Below are 26,181 nucleotides of genomic sequence, written 5' to 3'. Positions count from 1 at the left end.
AGAACTTCATCCCAGCCTCATCCACAGAAGTCACTGGAGGAATGAGAAAATTAAACTTTTATTGTGATACGCTAGTGATTGCAGAATGTTTACTGGACTGCAAGAGCTTGAAATAACCTCACGTGGAAGTTTAAAATCTGAAATTACTCCTAATAATATCCATCTGAGTTGGCATTTTAGTTGTAATTTCCAAATATATAACTAAAAGCTTTCTGTAAAAGTGAAATGTCTGTGATTCAGGAGTTTACAGTATATTTCAAGTCTCTAATTGTTCATAAAGTGTTTGCACTCCTCTAATTTCATCTGTGTTGTTACTGAATAATCATAGTGTCTCTTTAAGTCTTACAGATAAAAGATACCAAAAATATGGGTAAAACAAAAATCAAAATGTCAGTGATACGTAGCCCCTCGGGTTCATTGAGGTGGAAAAATTGAGGATTTCCCCTGGAGGCCAATTTCAGCTTTTCATTAGGAAGAACCAAAAAAGAGCATTGTTGTGACCATCACCATCCAGCCAGTCATGGCCAGTGGCTGAGTACCGGAGAGTGTTAGACTAGAAGGTGTGATGGGTAATTTTATGTATATTACATGTATATATTACTTTGTAATTACATAACTCAGGACAAGAAAACATCTTCCATTTATTTTATCCTCCAGAAAAACCTATTATATAAATTGTTATCAATACATCAGGGCTACAATCTAGTATCCTTTAAGAACATGTAAGTGAAAACCTAGGACTGTGTCTTAGGAACTAACTTTAAAATAGCCGTTTATGATATTTGAACAGAAGTATGAAAACCATCATAAAGAGACACCTGGAAAAAGACTCAAAGAGGTGGAAGTTGCTTGGGTCTATCTAAGCACTGATTTAAAATGCGGGAGCCCCACTACTGGACAATGAATGTTCTTGTCTATTAGCAGGGCCATCCTAATTGTATAGGATTGAACAAGTGGCTTAACTCTGTATTCAGTACCAGTTCATCTAACCCACCCCACTTGTTCTGAGTCCTTTCTCATCAGCATCCTAATTAGTTTTTGTTTCCAGTATAGGTGTATTACCAGAAAAGAGAATGCTGGTCACCCATGTTATGATAATTTTATCTCCTACCTTACTATAAACTAGACTACCGTCGTTCTGCTTTTACCTTATCACTTTTAGGAGCTTGGTATTCTAATGTCACTCTCTCGAGAAGTAGATATGATCACCTTGAGTTTCTGAGCCTACAAGACTGCGTACCAGACAAAAGCTAGTAGTAAATTAGCTAGAGCTGCCCTGTGGAGATGGCCAAGCTGGTCTTTCCCAGTAGACACACCCAAGTCTTTATACCCCTGTGTGCTGAATGAGTATGAACCTTCCTTTTTTCCTTTGACTTTCTATTGCAAATCTAGAGAACACCACAGAGTTCATTTAGTCGAGAACTTAGAAAAGTTCAGTGAGTTGGCTGGTATCATTCAGAGCCAGGCTTGAAAACTGGGCTGTACGCCATTCCACCCCCTCTCAGGGCCTGGTGCTCTTCATGCAGAGTGCAAAACGCTCCTTCAAAACTGTTCCTTGGAAAATTTGATCATTTCTGTTGTTTCTTGAAAGAATAAAGAATGCAGGGCTGGACTTTTTTTGTTTGCTTCATGTTTTCAAATGTCCGGTGTTTAAAATTATTGCGTATGAGTCTGTCAGGGAACACGTTAGAGTATACAGAGTTTGGTGGTGTCAGTGTTAGTATAATTTAAATTTATTATACACTGAAATGAATGCACTGATATGCTTTATTATCTGTTTAGATGGATATTACGTTAATGCTAGAGGAGCTATGTGATGAAGACTAAGTTAGCAATTACGACGTGACTGATGCCAGTAGCATAAAAATTTAGAGCCCTAGCAGAATGTAAGGGTTTCCTGTGCAACATAAAAAGTTATTTATCCCAACATAACTAAAGCAATTTATAAAGTTCTGTATAGATGTCTTTACCATGTGACTTAAAATGCATTTGAAAATTTTGATTAAATGATGAATATGGTAGATACTATAAATTCAAATATAAGCAGTACTAAAATAGCTAGTGGTCTGAAGGGTACCAGAATTTAAATTATCTAGAAATTTATTCAAATGATAGCCTTTCAGAATTGCATGTTAACAATAGATAATATGAGAAACAGGACAGTTCTAGAGGAAAGACATAGAATTTGAAGTCACATAGGCCTGGGTTCAAATCCTGTTCCTCCCACATATTGAATGACCTTGGGCAAGGTACTTAACCTTTCTAAGCTTCTTTCTCATCATGTACAAAGTAAGAATTATACTGTCTACCTTATTGATTGTTTGAACAGCTAAACTACATCATCCATTTGAAGCATTTCCAAGTACAGTAACTTGCAGTTATCAGTTAATGTAATGTGACATATTGTCGCTAAGTACCTTGAAATATATTCCGTTCGTGGCTCTAATGGAGAGAAATTAGGTTATAAATTATAATTCAGGGGAAAAGGTATGAATAATCTGTGTATCTAGGGTGAGCTTTGCTTGGATCCACAAATCTTCATGATATAACTTAATATTGGGGGTTAGGAAAGCTGTTTTTTTTAAATTGAATTACAGTTATTCACAGTGTACATTAGTTTCAGGTGTACAGCATAGTGATTCTACAACTCTATACGTTATGCTCACCACAAGTGTAAGTACCATCTGTCACTGTGCTACTGTATTACAGTACCATTGACTGTATTCCCTATGCTGTACATTTCATCCCTGTGACTTATTCCATAACTGGATGCCTGTATCTCCCACTTCCCCTCACCCATTTTGCTCATCCCCTCCCTTTTGGGTAACCATCAGTTTATTCTCTATTTATGGACTATTTCTGCTTTTGTTTGTTTTGTTTTTTAGATTCCACATATAAGTGAAATCATATGGTATTTGTCTTTCTCTGTCTGACCCATTTTACATAGCATAATACCCTCTCGGTCCATCCATGTTGTTGCAGATGGCAAGATCTCATTCTTTGTTTTATGGTCGAGTAATACTCCTGTGTGTGTGTGTGTGTGTGTGTGTGTGTGTGTGTGTGTGTGTGTGTATCTCACATCTTTCTCCATTCGTCTGTGGATGGATGCTTCCACATCTTGGCTATTGTAAACAGTGCTACAGTAAACATAGGGATACATGTATCTTTTCAAATTAGTGTTTGCACCTTTGGGGGGTAAATACCCAGTAGTGGAATTTCTAGATCATATGGTATTTTTAATTTTTTGGGTAGTCTCCATCTATTTTTCATAGTGGTTGCACCAAAAATTTACATTCCCACCAACAGAGAGTGAGGGTTCCTTTTCCTCAACATCCTTACCAACATTTGCTTTTTCTTGTCTTTTTGACTCTAGTTATTGTGACAGGTGTAAGATGATATCTCATTGTGGTTTTGATTTGCATTTTCCTGATGATGAGTAATGTTGAACATCTTTTCATGTCTTTTGGCCATCTGTCTGTCATCTTTGGAAAAATGTCTGTTTAGGTCCTCTGTCCATTTTTAATCAGATTATTTGGCTTTTTGGTGTTGAGTTGTATCAGTTCTTTATATATTTTGGATACTAACCCTTTATCAGATATGTGAGTTGCAAATTTCTTCTCCCATTCGGTAGGTTGTCTTTTCATTTTGTTGATGGTTTCCTTTGCTGTGCAAAAGCTTTTTATTTTGGTGTAATCCCAGCAGTTTGTTTTTGTTTTTGTTTCCCTTGCCCTGAGGGGACACATCTAGCAAAATGTTGCTAAGGCCAATGTCAAAGAGATATTGCCTATGTTTTCTTTTAGTTTTGTGGTTTCAGATCTCACATTTAGGTCTTTACTCCATTTTGAGTTTATCTTTGTATACGGTGTGAGAAAGGGGTCCAGTTTCATTCTTTTACATATAGCTGTCCAGTTTTCCTAGCACCATTTATTGATGATACTGCCTTTTCCCCGTTGTATTTTCTTGTCTCCTTTGTCATAGATTAATGAGCGATCTAAGCATGGGTTTATTTCTGGGCTGTCTGTTCTCTTCCATTGATTTGTGTCTGTTTTTGTGCCAATCGCGTACTCTTTTGATTACTACAGATTTTTAGTGTATCTTGAAATCTGGGGCTGTGATACCTCCAGCATTGTTCTTTCGCAATATTGCTTTGGCTTTTTGGGGTCTCTTGTGGTTCCATACAAATTTTAGGATTATTTGTTCCAGTTATATGAAAAATGCTGTTGGTGTTTTGATAGACATTGCACTGAGTCTGTAGGTTGATTTGGGAGTATGGATATTTTAACAATTTTAATTCTTCCAATTCATGAGCATGGAATATTGTTCCATTTGTGTCATCCTCAATTTCTTTCATCAGTGTTTTATAGTTTTTAGAATATAGGTTTTTCACCTCCATGGTTAAGTTTATTCCTAGTTATTTTATTCTTTTTAGTACAATTGTAAATGGAATTGTTTTCTTAATTTTTCTTTCTGTACTTCGTTATTAGTATATGGAAACACAACCTATTTCTGTATATTAATTTTGCATCCTGTGACTTTACGGAATTCATTTGTTACTTCTAATAGCTTTTTGGTGGAGTCTTCAGGGTTTTCTATGTATAGTATCATGTCATCTGCAAATAGTGACAGTTTAATGTCTACCTTTGGATTTGGATGCCTTTTGTTTCTTTTCCTTGTCTGATTGCTGTGGCTAGGACTTCCACTACAGTGTTGAATCAAGGGGGTGAGAGTGGATATCCTTGCCTTGTTCCTAATCTTAAGGGAACTCAGTTTTTCACCACTAAGTATAATGTTAGCTGTGGGTTTTTCATATCCCTTATCACGTTGAGGTATGTTCCCTCTAAAACCTGTTTTGTTGAGGGTTTTTATCATGAATGGATGTTATACTTCTTCAGATGTTTTTTCTGCATCTTTTGAGATGATCATGATTTATTTTTTAAGATTTTATTTATTTATTAGAGAGAGAGAGACAGAGCACAGCAGGGAGAGCAGCAGAGGGAGAGGAAAAAGCAGGCTCCCTGTTGTGCAGGAAGCCCAATGCAGGGCTCAGTCTCAGGACCTTGAGATCATGACCTGAGCCAAAGGCAGGTGCTTAACTGACTGAGCCACTCAGGCGACCCAAGATGATCATGATTTTTATCTTTTATTTTGTTCATGTGGTGTATAATCCTGATTGATTTGCAAATATTGAACCATCCTTGCATCCCCAGAATAAATTCCAGTTGATTGTGATAACTGATCCTTTTAATGTGTTGTATAATAGGGTTTGCTAATATTTTGTTGAGGATTTTTGCCTTTATGTTCAAGGATATTTTATATCAGGGATGTTGGCTTGTAGTTTTCTTTTTTTGTGGTGGTTTTTCTGGTTTTGATATCAGAGTAATGCTGGCCTCATCAAATGTATTTGGAAACTTTCTCTTCTATTTTTTGGAATAGCTTATGGAGAATGGGTATTAATTCTTGTTTAAGTGATTGGTAGACTTTACCTGTGAATGCATCTGGTCCTGGAATTTTGTTTGTTGGGAGTTTTTTGATTACCAATTCTCCTCCATTACTAGTAATTAGTTTGTTCAGATTTTCTGTTTCTTCATGATTCAGTTTTGTTTGTATATTTTTAGAAATGTATCCATTTCTTCTAAGTTGCCCAATTTATTGGCATATAATTTTTCATAGTATTCTCTTAGAATTCTTTTTATTTCTGTGATTTTGGTTGCTACTTCTCTTGTCATTTCTGATTTTACTTATTTGGGTCTTCTCCCTTTTATTCTTGATGAGTCTGCCTAAAGGTTTTTCAATTTTGTGTATCTTTTCAAAGATCCAGCTCTTGATTTCACTGATTTCTATTTAATTTATTTAATTTATTTCTGCTCTGATCATCATTATTTCCTTTCTTCTACTATCTGTGGTTTTTGTCCTTTCATTTTCTACTTCCTTTAGGTATAAGTTTAGATTGTTTATTGGAGCTTTTTCTTTTTCTTGAGGTAGGCCTGTATCACTATAAATTTCCCTCTTAGAACTGCTTTCACTGTGTTCCAAAGATTTTGGACCATTGTGTTTTTGTTTTCGTTTGTCTCATGTATTTTTTTTTTTATTTCTTCATTGACCCTTTGGTCTTTTAGTAACATGTTCTTCAGCCTCTACATGTTTGTGATTTTTCTCTATTTTTTTTTTACTTGTAATTGATTTATAAAAGTGTCATAGCTTTATAGTCAGAAAAGATGCATGATATGATTTCAGTATTCTTAAATTTATTGAGACTTGTTTTTTAGTCCAACATGTGATCTGTCTTGGAGGATGTTCCATGTGCTCTTGAAAAGAATGCATATTCTATTGTTTTTGGATGGAATGTTCTGTGTATATCTATTAAGTCCATCTGGTCTAATGCACTATTCAAAGACAAGGTTTCCTTATTGATTTTATGACTGAATGATCTATCCATTGATGTAATTGGGGTATTAAACTACCCTACCATTATTATATTACTGTCAATTTCTCCCTTTATGTATTTAGGCGATCCAATGTTGAGTGCGTAAGTGTTTACAATTGTTATATCTTCTTGTTGGATTGATCCTTTTATCATTATGTAATGCCCTTGTCTCTTGTTATGGTCTTTAAAGTCTCTTTTGTCTAAGTTTTGCTACCTCAGCTTTTTTTAAATTTTCACTTTCATTTGCACGAAATATCTTTTTCCTTTCATTCACTTTCAGTCTCTGTGTGTTTGGGTCTGAAGTGAGTCTCTCCTAGGCAGCCTATAGATGGGTCTTGTTTTTTTACCCACTTCACCACCCTATGTCTTTGATTGGAGCATTTAGACAATTTACATTTAAAGTAATTATTAATAGCTAAATACTTATTGCCATTTTATTCATTGCTTTCTGGTTGTTTTTGTACTTCTTTGTTCTTCTCTTGCTTGTTTTCCTTTTGGATGATGCCTGTCTGTTATTCTTACCTTTTGTTCTCTTTATTTTTTGTGTAGATATTGTAGCTTTTGGGTTTGGGATTACCATAAGGTTCATATATAACATCCTCAGTATATATTAGTCTATATTAAGTTGATGGTCACTTAAGTTTAAAGTAAACACATTCTTTAAAAACTACTTTATTTCCTTTGCTGCATTTTATGTATATGTTGTCCTATTTTACGTCTTTCCATTTATTTATTTTTTTTTTTCTAATCATCACCTTTTCTTTTCCACTTAAAGAAGTTCCTTTAACATTTCTTGTAAGGCCAATTTAGTGGTGATGAACTCCTTTAACTTTTGTTTTTGTGGGAAACTCTCTCTCTCTCTCCTTCCATTGTGAATGATAACCTTGCTGGGTAGGGTATTCTTGGTTGTAGGTTTTTTTTTTTTTAAGTTCTTTGAATATATCATACTACTGTCTTCTGGCCTGCCAAGTTTCTGCTGAAAAATCAGCTGATAGCTTTATGTAACTACTTCTCTCTTGCTGCTTTTAAAATTCCCTTACCTTTAAACATTTTAATGATTATTTGTCATGGTGTGGACATCCTTGGATTCATCTTGTTTGGGAGTCTCTTTGCTTCCTGAACATGGATGTCTGTTTCCTTCTCCAGGTTAGAAAAGTTTCCAGTCATCATTTGTTCAGATAAGTTTTCTGCTCCTTTATCTCTCTCTTCTTCTTCTGGGACCTCTATAATGCAAATGTTTGTTTACTTGATGTTGTCTAAGAGATCCCTTAACCTATCCTCCTTTTTATAAATTCTTTTTTTTCTTTTTTACTCTTCAGTTTGGGTGCTTTCCACTAGCTTGTACTTCAGATTGCTGATCTGTTCTTCTCCACCTACTAATCTGGTGATTTCCTCTAGTGCAGTTTTCATTTTAATTATTGTATTCTTCAACTCTGATTGATTCTTTTTAATATTTTCAGTCTCTTTTTGAAGTTCTTGCTGAGTTCTTCCACTCTTCTCTCCAGTCCATGGGCATCTTTATGATCATTACTTAAATTTTTTATCAGATGTATTGCTTATCTCTGTTTCATTTAATTCTTTTTCTGATATTTTGTCTTGTTCTTTCATCTGGAGCATATTTCTGTGTCTTCTCATTCTGCTTCACTTTCTGTGTTTGTTTCTATGAATTAAAACAGCTGCTTCTAAGCTTGCAGGAATAGCCTTGTGTATGGTCATCCCCTGTGTAGACTGTGTGTGCCTAGCAACTGGCTGGCTGGTGGGAGCTGTGGCTGGCATGTGCTGGGGGTCCTGGGGTATTCCATGCTGGGGCTGTCCTCGTGGGATGGCTGGAATGGAAGAGGGCATGGGGTGAGGCAGTCCAAGAGCTGTCAGTGCAGAGGGCTCCTTGATAGGACAGCTGAAGCTGAAGTAGATATACGCCAGGGGGTCCTGGGGCTCCCTGTGGAGGGCCCCCTGACAGTACAACTGAAGCTGAAGTGCATACAAATAGGGGGAGGGGAGGGGAGGGTCCTAGGGTTCTACGTGCAGAGGGTGCTCTGGCAGGACAGCTGAAGCTGCAGTGGGTGCAGTCTGGGGTGTCCTGGGGTGTTTGGTGGGCAGCTGGAGCTAAAGGAGGTGCAAGCCAGGAGGTCCCAGAGTACTCTGCCCTGGGGTTGCTCCAGCGCGTCATCTGGGGCTGAAGTGGTGTGGGCCTGGTGTGCTCCAGGGTGCCTCTTACTAAGATGACACGGCTGGATGAACAGTGACCAGGGGTGGCCTGGTGTACACTGTGCTGGAGCCACCTTGGTGGCACAGCTTGGGTTGGTGTGGGAGGCTCGAGGCTCGCTGAGATGGCAGGCCAGCTGTGCTCCTGTCTGTACTGTAAGGTGGAGGGAAATGTAAACCATGGCTCTCTCCAGCCCCTTCAACTCAGAGAGTTCCAGCAGCTCCCCTACCATTTGGTGGAGTTCTAGGGCTGAAGCTTTCATATTGTAGTTTTTTAATTTTTTAATTTTAATTTTTTTTATTAGTTTCAGGGGAAGAATTTAGTGGTTCATCAGTTGGATAGAACACCCAGTGCACGTTACATCAAGTGCCCTCCTTAATGCCCATCACCCAGTTACCCCATCCCCCACCCATCTCCCCTCTTGTTGTTTTAAACCATGGCCTGCTCACAGCCCCTCAATACTGTCCCTTCCCACTGCAGTTTGCAGTTTCAGGGGTAGCGGTTTCTTTTGTTATCATCTATTTGCCTGGCTGTGTTGCCGTTCTCTGTGCAGTCTATCTTTTGTGGTGCAGAAGCTGTTCAGTGAATCCTCAGTTCTTCAGGAGGAGAGTTCCTCTCCAAATAGGTGTAGATGTGCTATGTCCACGGAGGAGGTGAGTTCAGGGACTTCCTATGTTACCATCCTGGACCGCAAAAATCAAAGCTGTGTTCTTAATATCTGAATATTAATATTTTATAGAGATTGCAGAATTTTGCTAAACCTGAACCAGGTTTACCCAATAGTTAATCCAGTTACTCTTCATCTCTCCAAGCCTCTGGGCCATGCCAGCTAGAACATTCCTTTATGGTGCTTTTCTGATGGAATGTTGACTTGTTAACTGGAACACTGTGTTCATGAGTCTGTGGTATCATGATGATATTCTAAGGAGGTCGCTGTCTGTGTGAGGTCCTTTCAGTTTCCTAGAGAATACTCCTGTTAACGAGTTCTGACATTCAATAATTAGATTTATTCCTTTGGCATAAGTCTTGGTCCTATATTAAAAAACCAGGTATTTGTGGAAAAGGAAGTATAATCAGTCCTTTGTACCTTAGCGTGAATAAGTTGATAAGACCCTTCTCTGTAAGCAGGTTTTGAGGTGGGAAGGTGGACAGAACAAGGATTACCCCGAGTTTGAGCTTGGGGGTTCAGATTGCCAGGACAGGATAAGGTAACGATTGCAGGACAGTGATGTTTATGATGTGTCCTTAAAGCACTTGGTTACAACTTGACCTGAAGCTTACACTGCTTAGGCCAGTGGCCTTGGGCCTTTTATGTGTCTCACAGTCCCACTATATTAACCCTGATCTTGAAATAGAAGTCCTTAGATACAAGGAAAGGAGGGAAACTTCTATTTATTGATTACTGTCTGTGCCAAGAATAATGGAAAATGCTCCCCCATATATTATCTCATCTAATTCTATAATGTACTTTTAATCAATTATACACATAAGGAAACAAAGACTGAAAGAAATTAGTAACTTGACCAGGACGTGCCACAGCCAATAGATGACGGGGTTAAGATCAGCACTTGGGCTGGCTCCGCAACCCCTGATCCTATCGTACTAGGTGAAAATGAGAGACTAGTTTTGCATGAATTCAGGGTAGAGGGGTCAGTGGTGGAAATTTATTTGAAAAGCAGCAAATGCGTTCCCTTCCAGGGTCAGCTATTTCCCCTTCTGTTTCCTATTCGTCACACAACTGCCTTCCGCTACACACATACCATTTTTGTAGTCCGCTTCTCTATATAATAGATGGTATGCACAGAGGTAGAAACCGAGAGGGTTGTACAATCTGCCTGTTTTCCGTTTCTTTTTCCAGGCTTGTCACCCTCTTTTAGGTGAATGTACAAAAGTGCCATCAGTATCAAGGATGTCTAGAGTTAGGTCTAGGGCAGGCCAAAGAGTTGCAGTCAAAATGAAAAACTAAATACTGCTGGTGTTTCCAGCAAGAATGACCTGGTGGGAGATGTGCTCTGTCAGTTTAGATCCCCACCCATTAAGCCAGTTTCTTATCTTTTATAGAACCAGAAGGTGAGGGGGTATATCCCTAACACCTTGGGTGTATCTCCTACTGTCATTATAAGGTAGGAGAAAGAGTTTCCAGACTTGAGAGACAAAACACAGGCATTCAGATCACAGACTTTTTACTTCCTGACTGTGACCTTGAGCAAGTTACTCTATGAGCATTTCTTCATCTATAGAATGTTCATTTTACAACACACTCCCAGGATTGGTGTGACTGAGAAATAGGGCAATATGAAATATGAAACATTGCTCTGACTTCTTAGCAAATGCTAGTAATCTTTCCTTTTACACTTTCTGCCCCTCCCCCTCCCGTTCCTGCTCCCTCAGCTAATAGCATGTCATCATATGCCTTTTAAAAGATAGGATTAGAACTAGAATTTGGGAGATTTGGTAAAGACCATAATCCAAAGGGAAGGGCAGGAGTTTCCAGGAATGTTTGTATGGTATAAACCGAAAGCAGATTAATCTACCAATTCCTTGAGGGCCAGAACCTATGTCTTATACTACAAAGCATAACCTGCAGCTAATATTTGGTACCGCACCCCTGTAATACCATCACTTAGTGAGTGCTTACTACTAGGCCGTCTTTTCCTCTTTCATATGTCATCTCTTTTAAACTGCCCCGTTCATGTAGTAAATGAGGCAAGCAAGGCACCAACCAAATATCCCAAGGTCAGGATTCAAACTTCAGTGTCTCTGATTTCAAATCCCATCTTTTTTATTATAATAATTTATTATATATTATCTATATTACACATATTATACATGTGTATACATGTATATATTATATATTACACATATCATACATGTGTATGCATGTATATATTATATATCACACGTATCATACATGTGTATGCATGTATATATTATATATCACACGTATCATACATGTGTATACATGTATATATTATATATATCACACGTATCATACATGTGTATACATGTATATATTATATATATCACACATATCATACATGTGTATACATGTATATATTATATATACCACACATATCATACATGTGTGTACGTGTATATATTATATGTATCATGTATTATATGTGGATATTATATATATCACACGTATTATACATGCATATATTATATATATCACATGTTATACATGTATATATTGTATATATTACACATATTATGCGTGTATATATTATATATTACACATATAATATATACATGTATATAATATATAATAAATTATTATAATAAAAAAAGATGGGATTTGAAATCAGAGACACTGAAGTTTGAATCCTGACCTTGGGAGATATATATATAGATATAGATATAGATATAGATAGATATATATATAATATATAATAAATATATATAATATATATTTATAATATATATAAAATATATAAATATATATAAAATATATAGAAAAATATATAATAAATATAATAAATTATTAAATGCATTGCCCCCTAATAAAAATAGGTGCCTTCATTTGGTCTTATTTTTTCAACCAGATACTTAATGGACCTTTATTTGTCTAAGCTACTGTGCTAAACTCAAGGTTTATACTAAGACGTGTAAGACTCAGTCTATATGAACAGCTACACAGGAACTGTGGTATCAGGTGGAATGTGTACATCTCATAATTAATGAACAAGAGAAGGGCGCAGAGGTTCATGGGTAGATAAAGCCACACCTAATTGGTACAGATCATCAAAGGCCCCACTGGAGGAGGGCGTGCCGGACGGAGCCTTGTAGGTTGCATTGCCTGTTGCTTGTGCTGTGTGCTGAGCTTGAGATCTAGGGATGTTAGCTACGATTACTTTTTCTCACCATCCATTGTTATTCATTGCTTACTCTGTCTTACCATCTATTGCTGCTCTTTGAAACTGAAAGGGAAAAATAACTAGAGAATCAGAGAGGAAAAACAACTAACTACCTTGGACTTCAAAATTTCCTCTCATTTTCGGATTTCGGTGGATATAGCATAATGTTTAAAAGGCCAGCTCTTACCAGCACCAACTAGCTGTGCAGTTCAGGAAGTTAACCTCTATAGGCCTCTATTCTTTAAACTATGAAGTGAGGATAATATACACCTCTTAGGCATCTTTCTGTGGATTTCATGGTATTCTTTATGTAAAGTGCCTGGAACATGGATACTTAAGAATAAATGATAGCCATCATTAATAGAATCCTTAGCTATCTAAATATGGCCAGATAAATATAAGGATGAGTGGTATATATTTGTCCAGAACATCAGATCATTGATATTAGTTCTGAACTTTAGAATTAGCAGTTCTTATGACTTGAGAGCTGCTGCAGCAAAATTAATGCAGAAGTTGCATTATTGCAAGTTACTGAAGGCATCATGCGACCAAAACCCCCCTGGCCCTTTGAGAGTAGCCAAGAACTTCATCCTGCGCCATTGTTTTCTCTCTCCTCTTGCCCTAGGTAGCTGCCCAAATTTGCAATGAATCCAGTATGTCTCGATTAGGTGCCAAAATTATTTGGGAAGAAAAGTGACCGTGCAGAGTCTATAATAGACTTGCCCCTCAAAGACAAAAAGTGCACTTTTGCCCAGCCATGAATTTTCTCTACCAGCAGTCTTTCTATGCGTTGAATTTTAGTTACTACAGCTGAAGAACTGGGGGTGGTTTATAATAAAGGACCTTGATCAGAAATGGGGGGGGAGCTGCTTTGAATTACATGGGCAATTGGTTTTCTTTAACATAAAGTGTTAAACATTGTAGAAAGAAAAAATGTTAAATTTGCCTTTAGAATCTGTTTTTCTAGTGTCTACTGAGAACTGGATAAACTTCACCTGCGGTTGTACATGACTGGAGTTGGTTGGCGTTTATATTTTTAGTCATCACATGACAAACTAGGTCTAAACTGCAAAGTAATTCAGGTTAGGTGAGGAAAGTTCTTTCCATTGTATTTTCTCCTAGAACAGGAGCATTTTTTTTTTTTTTGGTCTCATTTAATCATATAAGAGTATAAATTTGTGGGAATGAAATAGCTATAGACGTAAATATTAACTTCTGCCTTTTATTTATTTTTTTAAGATTTATTTATTTGACAGAGACAGACAGCGAGAAAGGGAACACAAGCAGGGGGAGTGGGAGAGGAAGAAGCAGGCTCCCAGCAGAGGAGCCTGATGTGGGGCTCGATCCCATAACGCCGGGATCACGCCCTGAGCCGAAGGCAGACGCCCAACCGCTCTGCCACCCAGGCGCCCCCTGCCTTTTATTAGAAAATTTTTCAAAAACTGTTTTTTGTTTTTTTTTTTAAGTCATCTCTACACCCAGCATGGGGCTAAAACTCACAACGAGTCGCATGCTCTTCTTCCAACTGAATCAACCAGATGCCCTTGGAAATTTTTTTAAAAGAGTAAGATATTTTAAAAGAAGGGACTGTATGCTCAAGTATAGAAAAAAAATTGGGGGATGTTTAGAAAATCAGTCATCAATATTTCTAATATCTAGCATGGTTTAAGAACCATTTCATGTCCTAATTAAACTAGAATCTGCATTGGGCACATACCCCCTATAGATTATGAAATTGGAGATAAATTGTGCTCAGCAAATGGACTGAATTCATTTAAATATAGTTTTTGATTCTTTAAATACAGTGTAACAATTAGAATCATAATGGGTTAAACGTAATTACTATAAGATGAGGAAACAAATGGGAGATGTTTAGGGAGCCAATATGGGAAAACTTCAGCTTCGTATAGCAGCTTAGCAAAAAGTCTAGGCACTGCTCTTAAATGGAGCTGGATTTGTCTCTTACCCAGCACCTCTCCCACCTTTTTATATCAGAAAACAAATATAAGCACAGTTATACTACATCTCCAATCTGTGCATGAGAAATTATTCCCAGGGATAAAGAAAGGGGGGTAATCAGAAGGGGGAATGAAGCATGAGAGACTATGGACTCTGAGAAACAAACTGAGGGCCTCAGGGGAGGGGGGTGGGGGAATGGGATAGGCTGGTGATGGGTAGTAAGGAGGGCACGTATTGCATGGTGCACTGGGTGTTATACGCAACTAATAAATCATGGAACTTTACATCAGAAACCAGAGATGTACTGTATGGTGACTAACATAATATAATAAAAAAACATTAAAAAAAATTATTCCCAGCTGGCTCCCATGATGATCTGGCCTCAAGCTCTCTGAATTAAGAATGTTGAGACTAATAATTAAAATAAAGACTAGATCCATTTACTTATAGATTCACAACAAAAATCCTTCTTATAGGGAGACAAAACTGACCACTGCAGGGTGTTAGCAGTGTTATATGCACGCTCCTTGTTCTGCGTGAAAATAGTGTGCTATCTAGTTAAATGCCTTTTCTTTTTCATCAAATATTTACCAGCTTTTGCTCATCTTAAATAAAATTGGGTTTTTGTTAGCTAACCTCAGTCCATAATGCACAAAGGATGATATAGATTAGCCTTTCATAATTTACCAGTGATGGTAAATTCTTTTGAAACCTGGTGCCACATGTTAATCTTCCTTTGCTTTTAATAGGTAAAAGAAATATTCCATTTTGTAATAATGCATGACTCATTCATGGCTCATTGTCTTCCCACTGATTTTTTTTTTTTTCCTTGAGCCAGCAAGAAAGTCTTTCTTACATGAGAGGAGGGAGCAAAAGAGAGTTGAGGAATACAATACTTAAATACTGTTGCTTGATTCTCATTGGTTAGCTCCTTTCTTACGGTGACCAGTCGAATCCAGCCTTCCTTGTCAAATCCCTTCCCTCCCCACCCTCCCTGCTAGGGGCTCCACAGGGTGTCTGCTGCTAGAAGCTGACTGCAGGCAGTATGTAGGCATCTTTCATCCAGAATGGACAGTAATATATTGAATAGAAAAGGAAGCTTTTAGAAATGTATCATTTGTCAAAATTGCATGGCTTTTAAAAAGGGATAGAGAGATGCTGATTGTTTTGTATGTTAGCATCGACTCTTTATTTCTGTTCAGACTCTTAAGTTTTCAGAAGCTTAAATATAGAGCCCTTTAAAAAAAAAAAGAAGAAAGAAGAATTTTCCTGGTTAGTCGACCTCTTTTTAAGAAGTGCTTCACCACCCTCCTCCACCTCCGCGATGTTTCTCTGCAGCTCTCTGTAGATTCGGGCTCTGTGCCGGCTGCCAGAATGCTCGTTTGTTAGCCGAATAGAGTTCACCGACAGACACAGATCAATATAGGCTGTATTTCTTTCCTGAATTCCAAAATGCCATCCAAAGAGTCTTGGTCGGGTAGGAAAACTAATAGAGCTGCAGTTCACAAATCAAAACCAGAGGGCCGTCAGCAAGATTTATTGATAGCAGCCTTGGGAATGAAACTGGGTTCTCAAAAGTCGTCTGTGACAATCTGGCAACCTCTGAAACTCTTTGCTTATTCGCAGCTGACATCACTTGTTAGAAGAGCAACTCTGAAAGAAAACGAGCAAATTCCAAAATATGAAAAGGTTCACAATTTCAAGGTAAGAGTATTTGTTTTTAACCTTTTCTTAGAAGAGAGAAAATGCACACTGCTTGCAATATACACTGTTAAAGGAATCTCTTTTGATGTCTTTTTAAAACTACGATGACTGGACTAAAATGTTCTTGCTATTTAAGGAATGAAGATGTTTTAAGCATGATTTTATTTAAGGAATAGCTGACTAAAGCTAATAGACTGCAACTCCATTTTCTCTAATGCTGGTTTAGTCTTCTGCTTAATCAGTGTACACCCAGTGGTAAAAGTCTGGACTGACATTTAAAAGGTCTCATTTAATAATGATTTTGGCATTATTTTTATTTGTGATGCAAATATGTCTCACTACCTTTGTCGGATATTTCCAGAGAGGATTAGATCCTATCTCTGTTCCTTTCTGGTAAAAAGCTTTGCATATAAGAGGCGTGTGTTGTTGCATCTGGATTGAGCAGATGGTCTGCATTTCCCACAGTTTCTGTCTTTTCCCCTCTGTTAATGAATTGACCATGGTGAAAGCAGGGTGGCTGCCCTGGGACTGTTACTGCAGATAGGAGCAGCCTCTCCTTACTTTTTGACTATTGCTTTCCGTGTGGGTACGAGTTTTTAATTATTATGTTAATGTGTTTTACCAACTACACTTTAATCATCTTCTGTCAAGATGATGTGTGTGTTGATTCAAGTTGCCTGCATGCATGGCATGACCCATGGCCTTGAAGTTGGGTCCTTTGCAGCCTAACTGGGAACACACACAATGTGAGGCCGTGCATACACACAGCCAGTTACACGTAGTGGCTGGGTGCACCGGCATTTCTGCAGTCATTTCACAGGACTTACACAACTTTATGATCAAGTTTTCTGTCTGTAGTTTAGATAAGATGTCATCAGTTTTAATGTTAGAGGGCATAAGGTTTCAAAAGATGATAGGCTGGAAACCCTGATCTTCCATTTATTCAACATTTATTCAGCAGATATATTCTTTCAGAATATACCAGGCTCTGTAGTAGAAAATCTCACTTCTCAGTTCATCCTGATTTTTAACACTAGCATTTTACTCAAATGCTAAATACAAAGCCCCCAATATGCTCTACTTTTTAGTGAGGAATAGATTCTTATGATCTTCAGATCATTTGGGGATAAAGGATGAATTCTAAACTGTTTGGACTGTATAAAGATTGCTAATATTGCAAGGTAAACCAAATAGCATTTTCTTCTCCCTCTTCAACCATATTGTTAAGGACCTTACCTTTCAGCCAGCATCTTTGATTTTAAATGAAATTGAGACCATTCGTTATGTGCACCCACTCTCAACCACCTCTTCCATTTATGAACCTAAACAGTACGTGCAGGGTACTAGGCCTCGGTTTCTTCTTGCATGACAAGTGGGTCTTACAGGATTTTTATCAAGAGAATGACGCCAAGTATAAAGTTATATGCATGCTCTGTCGAAAAAATAGCCATTGAGGTTTCTAAGCAAGAAACTATGCATACTGTTTAGAAATGGCAGAGATTTGAAAATATATCTCCAGAGATGTCCCCTCCGGTGTGTTCAGCAGGAAGAGACTGACCTATTAAGGATGCCATTTTAGTGCTAAGTCAAGTTCATTGATCAAAAGCAAAGAGTAAGTCCGTTCAGGGATTTGCATAAACAAGCACATCCTCTCGCTCTTTTTATTTGGCTTTTTCTTTTTTGGTTGTATCTTCCAGTAATTTCTCAATTTTAATTTAACACATAGCTTTAAGGAGAACATTTTGAACAGCCAGAAAGTGCTGACTCTGGGACCAGGTGTGTGACCCTTAGCTTGGTACCCAACTGTTGTTTGTATTTTTACAAAAAAGGGGGGGGGGCACATTAAAAAGAAGTCTGCTTCCTTCACTGGAGCTAAAAAATTAAAATCAAGTGGGCTGTATTTTTTAAAACGTATTTATGCTCAGGGAAGAGCTCATATTGAAGTTTCATTACATATTTTTTGAAGTTGCTAATAAGGTCAGAAGTCTCAGAATTTGACTCCTTCCATTGAAATTGCTCTTCGTTATTTAAAAAATGTTTCTCTGGAGTGGCATTATAAAAAGGAGAAAAGAAAGGTGGGAGGGGAAGTCATACTTCCGAGAACATCCCCCCCCCACCACGAAGAATTCAGACTATGGCAGGAGCACTTCTCTCCCACATAAATGTTCACTTAGAAAGTCACTGCTTGTGATATGGAAGTATACACAGTTCAGAGATTTATAGTGGGAAGAATTCCGAGCATTTGTATGATGATAATCGTTCACAGGGGCTTGCCCTTGACTATGTTCTATGTTGGTAAAAGTGGACTCTGCTATCCACAAGCCCACTCTCCAAAGCCTCATTTCAATGTGGTTTCCTTTCTGCTTCTTGAACTGCCTTGTTATGTAACATTGCTCTGTGGTGTTGAATAGCTGCCAGATCTCATTTCAGAGGGTAAAGCCGAGAATGCCTTATACCCTTGGTGAAAGCACTCACCAAGCGGAGATCCAAAAAAAAATCAACTAGGCCTACCTCCGGACAGGTGTTTTGGGTTTTTGAGGTTTTTTTTTAAATAGAAAAAATGAGACAAAACAGGAAGGCTTCCCGTTTACTGTTACGTAACATGGGCTTTTTAATTTTTTCTATTATTTATAAGGATTTGATAAAGAATCTATCATAAGAAGCATAGTTGTCTCTCTTAGGGAGAGCATTGTTTTAAAAATAAATGTACCACATCCTTTAAAACTGATTATAATTTGTCACCATAACTTTGAAAATAATTTTAACTCAACTCTTTCCTGGATCAGCCTCTTGTTTTAAGAACTGCCCTTGTCCTAACACAACAGAGAGAGTACAAGTGTTAATTTCTTGAGCAAACTTAAAAACAAAAGCTAAGCCAAAACACCCTTACATTAAGACAGAGGCACTCCGGCAACAGTGATTATATCCTTACATGGAACATCTGCGGTTCTCTGGATGGAATGATAACTGAGACCCAGCACTGGCCCTCAGGAGCTTGCTTATCATTTATATGACCTTGGGCAGACTGCTTGATCTTTAAACAGTGGTTCTGCATTAGAAGAACTGAGTTCCTCGCAGGTGTTAGGTACTTGGTAACTACTATTTTCCTTATTACGAATTACCCCCTAGGTGCTATTTTTTCTGGATCCATACCAAGACTTCTTCTTGTCCAGGTACAGAGGTCCTGATGTAGTTGAGAACCCTGGCGTGAGTGCGGGGCTGAAGAAAGCTCTTGCTTCTTTCTTAGCTCCCAGGCAGAGTTCGAGGTTATGTAAGAGCGGCTGCATTTTCATGCACCACAGAGTAGAGTGAAATCCTCGGTATGTCTCTTACTCCTTCCAGATCTAACTACTTGGTGTTTCATTTCGTACAATTTAGATAGCTCTATAAAATAATCAAGATTCCCTATAATGAAAACAACCACAGAAACCTGGCTACTTATGCAAATTAATTGAAAGAAAAGAACATTAAGCATCACAGTGAGAGGGTACTTTAAAATATGACTTTAGTCCTTTTTATTTTTAAGGTAGTCCTGAAGTGGCAGCTGGTTCATGTTAGAGTCTCAGATACTTGCATTCTGCATATAAATGAATGAGGTGACATATTATAATAGATTTAATGCTGCTAAGATAACATGCAAACAATGAGTCCTGAAATGTGAATTGGTACTGTAATTAAATAAGACTATAACATGAACCCTATGATATTTACTAAAATTACTGATTCAAGACCTACTGGGTTTAAAGTGATAATAGTGAACCTGTCAATCCTGGCAGACCTGACATGCTGCTGTTCGATAAATGGAAGGATAGAAATGGCCAGCTCTCCTGCTGAAAGTGGTCTTTTCTTTCCTCCAAAGGCTACAGACAGATCCAAGACCTGTGGTCCTCTTTTGATTCCCATTTGAGAATAAACACAAGATGAACCAGCAAATAAGAATGAGAGTTAGTATGAAATGTAGAGCTAAAGTACATGGTCTATAAGCTCTTTTGCAGCTCTGAAATTCTCTTGGGGCTGGCTGGCTGAGTCAGTGGAGAGTGCGACCCTTGATCTCGGCATTGTGAGTTTGAACTCTGAGAAGCGTTAGATTTGGTAAGATAATTACTGTTTTCCACTATTAAGACTTTATTAAGGCCCATATGAGGACAAGATATTAATGTTTATTTTAAAAAATAACCTAAATATGAAGGAATATTTTTTTAAAACTCGTTATATTAGTATTCACCGACTGGGCTACCTGTGTAGTCTCCCCACCAACTATCACACCACCACCATCCCCCACTCCTTTACTCATCTCCACTCTTCCTTCCCCTGTTCCTATATTTAGTAAAATGCAAATGTTCAAGAAACATCTGCTGAATGACTGAGCATACAGTGTGACAGGAGGGACCTTTCTTTGGCTGGTGATTGTTATTTTGAAACCACTTCTCCTGTAGCAGGAAATTTCAACATAAAAATAGGTTCTTCTAATGATTTTAAGACACATACTGTTACAGTTTTTAAATTAAATTCATGTGAGTTAAATGCAGTGAAACTCAACAATATCATCATGTTATCTTATATTTGACTAGAGAATCCGTGTTCACATTTTAAGTGCTCAGAAATTTGAATATTGTTTTGAATTAATAGCAAAGAAGTGAAATGCAATATGACTCATGGAAAAGGCAACCTAGAATGTCTCATCATTAATTGCTTTTCCCGTGGGTATGAACATGGAGTGTCTCACATTTTAAAGGAATAAATGTTTTCCTTCAATTAGAAGATTAAGTTGAATTATATATGTAATATTCTATTCTATTTTATATATAGAGAGAGAAAATATATATGTGTCTGTGTATATAGACACAAAATTCCCAATTCTTAACGTGGGTCACTTGCACGAGAAGATAAGAATAAAGCTCAGTGCAGAGCAGGGGCTTGTCTCTCCTTAGGGCAGTCATGGAGGGAAAGTAGACTGGACAAGATCATCTGTACAATCCCTGTAGGCGTTGTTTGGTATCGCACTTGTCAGATGCTGCAGAAGCCAAAAATAACGAACACACGCCACGCTTTTCTCTGTCCCCCCTAATGGTGGTGAAGAGGACCACAAACACTCATCCTGCATCTCTGTCCAGGTCTCTGTGTTGGCCCTCAGCATCATGACCCTCTCAGCCCCATCTATCCTTTTTATGGTTTGTAATGTTGGCTGAGGAACTGGTTATGATGCCTCAAGTACAAAGAAGGTTACCGCCTGCCATTAATAATCCAAAAAGAAACATTTCACAAGCTTTGCACATACTTCTTTGTAACCATTTCCTGAGGTTAGAGAATTTAAAATGTTACGGATTGGAAGAGGATTGCTAAAATGTGCGTACTACCCAAAGTGCTCTTCAGAGCTTATGCAGTGCCTGTCGTAATCCCAAGGGCATTCTTTACAGAAATAGAAAAAGCAATCCTAAGATTCACATGGAACCACAAAAGACCAAAGCAGTCTTCAGCAAGAACACCACAGCTGGAGGCATCTGTACTTTGATTGATTTCAAAATATATTACAAAGATACAGTAATCAATCAAAACAGGATAGGACTGGCATGAAAACAGACATACAGACTAATGAAACAAATAGCCCAGAAAATAAATCCTTGTGTCAACTGATCTTCAGCAGGGGTGCCAAGTACACTAAATAACGACAGGATAGTTTCTTCAATAAATGTTGGGAAAACTGAGTATCTATATGCCCCCCCCCAAAAAAAGAAGAAATTGGTCCCTTATTTCACACCATATACAACAATCAACTCAAAATGGATTAAAGACTTAAAGACCTAAAAACATAAAACTAACTAGTAGAAAACATTGGTGTGGACAGTGATTTTTCAGCTAGGACACAAAAGCACAGGCAACCAAAACAAAAATAGACAAGTGGGATTGCATCAAACTAAAAAGCTTCTGCGCACAGCAAAAGAAATAATTGATGGAATGAAAACGCAACCGATGGAATGGGAGAAAATATTTACAAACCATATATCTGTTAAGGGGTTAGTATCCAAAATATGTAAGGAGCTCATACAACTCAGTAGCGAAAAGCAACCTGATTTAAAAAACAGGTAAAGGGACCTGAGAATAGTCATTTCTCAAAAGATACACAAATGACCAATAGGTCTGTGGAAAGCTGCTCAACATCATGAATCATCAGGGATGCAAATCAAAACCACGACAAGATGTCCCCTCACACCTGTTAGAACGGCTGTTATAAACAAGGCGAAAGCTGGCCGGTGTTGGTGAGGGTGTGGAGAAAGAGGAACCCCTGTACATTGTTGCTGTGAATACAAATTGATACAGCCATTATGAAACACAGTATGGAGGTTCCCCCAAGAGTTAAAAATAAAGCTACCTTATATCTAGCAATAGGTTGCCTTTCCACTCTGCTGATTGTTTCCTTTGCTGTGCAGATTGAACATTAAATGTAGTCCCAATTGTCTATTTTTTGCTTATACTCTTTTAAAATTTACAAGTTTGTCTTTCTCACTAGGAGACTGTCAGTAGAACTTAAGTGTACTGTTTGTTTTATGTAATTAAGAAGCAAATAAAAAAAGAACCTCAGGCCAGCCTTGAAATTAAAGGCTTGAAATTAAAGGCACTTTTTTTTGAGAGAAAGAGTGTGTGCATGCACACAAGTCGGGGGAGGGGCAGAGGGAGAGAGAGCATTCCAAGCAGGCTCCCTGCTCAGCACAGAGCCCAACATGGGCCTCCATCCATCATCCATCCATCTCATGAGCCTGAGATCATGACCTGAGCTGAAATCAAGAGTCGGACACCCAACTGACTGAGTCACCCAGGCACCCCTTGGGTTGTCACTTTTAAACATCTGGGCTGTCTTACCAGAACCAATTCTGATTTTTATTCCCAACCAATATCCTAATGTGAGACCCTCTGACAAACAACTACATCTAACATTGTATTGATTGATTATTTCTAACATTTATAACCATCCTACTGATATGTTTTAGAAAATTTGGCTAGAATCAGACAAACAAGTTTTGGCGAGGACATGGAGAAAAAGGAAACCCCGTGCACTGTTGGTGAGAATGTAAATTGGTGCAACCACTTTGGAAAACACTATAGAGTTTCCTCAAAAGATTAAAAACAGAACTACCATACGATACAGTATTTCCACTTCTAGATACTGATGCAAAGAAAGCGAAAACACTAATTCAGAAAGACACATTCGTCCCGATGTCCTTGCAGCATTATTTACAATAGCAAAGATAAACGGCTAAAGAAGATGTGGGTGGGGTGTGTGTGTGCGTAAAATAGAATATGAGCCATAAAAAATGAAATCTTGCCATTGGCAACATGGGTGAACCTAGATGGTGTTATGCTAAGTCAGTCAGAGAGAGAAACACATACTATATGATTTCATTACATGTGGAATTTAAAATCAAAACAGCTCTTTTCCATGGCACCTCGGAGGTAGTAGGCTGCTTTAGGATGAAGCTGAACGTTTCTTTCCCAGTTGCTGGCTGCTAGAAACTCATTGAAGTGGATGATGAACACAAACTCCGTACCTTTTATGAGAAGTGTATGGCCACAGAAATTGCACGCATGCTCTGGGTGAACAGTGGAAGGGTTACATGGTCCAAATCAGTGGTGGCAGTGACAAACAAGGCTTCCGGTGAAGTCTTGATCCATGGCCATGCCCCTCTGTGGCTGAGGGCCATTCCTGCTACAAACTGAGGAGCACTGGAGAAAGAAAGTGCAGGTCTGTTTAGGGTTGCATTGTGGACGCCAATCTCAGTGTTCTCAACTTGGTCATTGTTTAAAAAAAAGAGAGAGAGAGAGAAGGATATTCCTGGACTCACTGTTACTACTGTGCCTGGTGGCCTGGGGTCCAAAAGAGCTAGCAGATTCCACAAACTTTTCAGTCTCTCTAAAGAAGATGATGTCCCCCAGTGTGTTGTGCGAAAGACCCTAAACAAAGAAGGTAAGAAAACTAGAACCAGAGCACCCGTCATTCCGTGTCTTGTTACTCCATGGATCCTGCCACACAAATGTCGGCATGTTGCTCGGAAGAAACAGCGTACTAAGAAAAATAAGGAAGAGGCTGCAGAACGTGCTAAACTATTGGCCAAGAGAATGAAGGAGGCCAAAGAAAAACGCCAGGAACAGATTGCTAAGAGACAGAGGCTGTCCTGAGGTAGAAACCTCTAGGTCTGAGGCCAGTCAACAATGAGATTTTCTAAAGGTACCAAGATCAGACATTAAAAAACAAATGAAAAAGGAAGCAAATGACCAAATGGAACTGAAGCAAACCCGTAGATCATAGAGAACAAACCGATGATGGCTACAGGGTGGAGCAGTGACGGGGAGGAGCCACATGGGTAAAGGCAGTTAAGAGGTCCAGTCTTCCAGTTACAAAACAAGACATGGGGATGAACTGTGCAACACCGGAAATCTAGCCAACAGTATTGTCACAGTTTTGTATAGTGGCAGATGGTAACTAGGCTTTCTCTGGTGACCATGTTGTAACAGATACAAATATCAGATCACTATGTGGTGAACCTAAAACTAATACAACAGTGTATGTCAGTTATTCTTCAATTTAAAAATAATTGGCATCTCCAGTATTTATCTCAAAGGAGAGAATCAGCCTGGCATGTGACTCTCACTGCAATAACAAGATAAGGTTATAAACCCATAGGAAGCACACGAAATAATAGTAAGTCACCTCTACCATAGTTCTTTTCTCTCAGTACGTTGTGTGTCCGCATAGTAATCTAACCCTGGAGGATGAGTTGTTCACACACTGGACACACGTATGTTCAAGGCAATGTTTTGGGGTCACTTGTATCATATACCTTCTCACCTTCCAGATTTAACTGAGGACTGAGTCTTATCTAACAGGATATCTATGTAATATTTTAGATCTCTAATTTTTAAACCTTGTTTAATTGACAAATTATACTGTCCTGCTTCATCTTTGTGACCCACTATGTCAACATTCCTTAGAAGAAAGTCTCCCATAGTAGTGAAGTTTCCCATGGCTTTAATAAAAGAGTGAAAGCATGTGACTGAAGAATACGTACATGTCATAACATCTTACCCAGCTACTGTCTATGCTGCCAAGTTCCCTACAGCTCAGGACACTTACTGTCATCATTAGGCAGCATTCATTATTCTTATGTAATAGTACATAATACAGAAATATAACTGGCTTCATCAAAGAGCCCAAGGGGCAGAGAGAAGAGATGCATGCATTAGTGGAATACAGGTCTAGGAAAGAATTTTTTTAAATGAGAATACGAAAATACTGATTTTTCTTTCTTGAATATTTTATCAAGTACTGCTGGTATCTGAGAAACCACTACGAATTATTTTTCTAATAAGCATCATACCAGTAGTGTTTTTGTTTTTTTCAGGTTTCTTAACCCCTCTTCTTAAATTATCTGAAGATTCTTCTGGTTGCAAAATAGGAAAGCTAGAAAGGAAAGGGGAAATCGCCCAGTGATGTTACATCGCTAAGGAACATCATCAGCTGCTCATTTAAAAATTATTTTTGGGGGGACCCCTGGGTGGCTCAGTCAGTTAAGCATCTGCCTTCAGCTCAGTTCATGATCCCAGTGTCCTGGGATGGAGTCCCACATCGGGCTCCTTGCTCAGTGGGGAGCCTGCTTCTCCCTCTGCCTGCTTTGCCTGCTGCTCTCCCTGCTTGTGCTCTCTCCTGACAAACAAAATCTTAAAATATATATATTTTTATATCCTTTGGGGGAGCAAAAATAGAGCTCAGTGCATTTCTTAAGTGTTATGCAGACATGAAAATTAAAAAATATATTCATTTTTAGGTCATGGATATCTGAGGACGCTTGTCATATGAGGTGATATCCTTCAGTCTACTGTATTAGAAATGACACGTTTTGGCTAGTTATGCAAATGGATTTGTCCAAATCAGGCCTAAAATATGTTCACTCTCTTTTATAGAACTCCCCTTGTTTGGAGCTCCAGCCCTTGTATGTGTCACACCCAGATCCCTGCTCGTGGCTCTGCCTAATAAGCTT

The 26,181-nt window shown here is 38.3% G+C and overlaps 1 protein-coding gene across 3 annotated transcripts in view; it reads left to right on the top strand.

The window, feature by feature from the left end:
• CHN1 (chimerin 1) overlaps positions 1–26,181 on the top strand; it is a 222,580-nt gene that overhangs the window by 160,334 nt on the left and 36,065 nt on the right. For all 3 annotated transcript variants that reach the window (XM_087861581.1, XM_087861584.1, XM_087861576.1), the window contains one exon: positions 16,073–16,150. In XM_087861581.1, coding sequence (XP_087717707.1) covers positions 16,073–16,150 — 78 coding nt within the window. The remainder of the gene's footprint in view (positions 1–16,072; positions 16,151–26,181) is intronic.

This window comes from Ursus americanus, chromosome 1 (genome assembly GCF_024610735.1).
Source record: "Ursus americanus isolate L20-20 chromosome 1, mUrsAme1.1.p, whole genome shotgun sequence".
Lineage (NCBI taxonomy): Eukaryota > Metazoa > Chordata > Mammalia > Carnivora > Ursidae > Ursus > Ursus americanus.
This window is presented reverse-complemented; position numbering and strand designations above follow the sequence as displayed.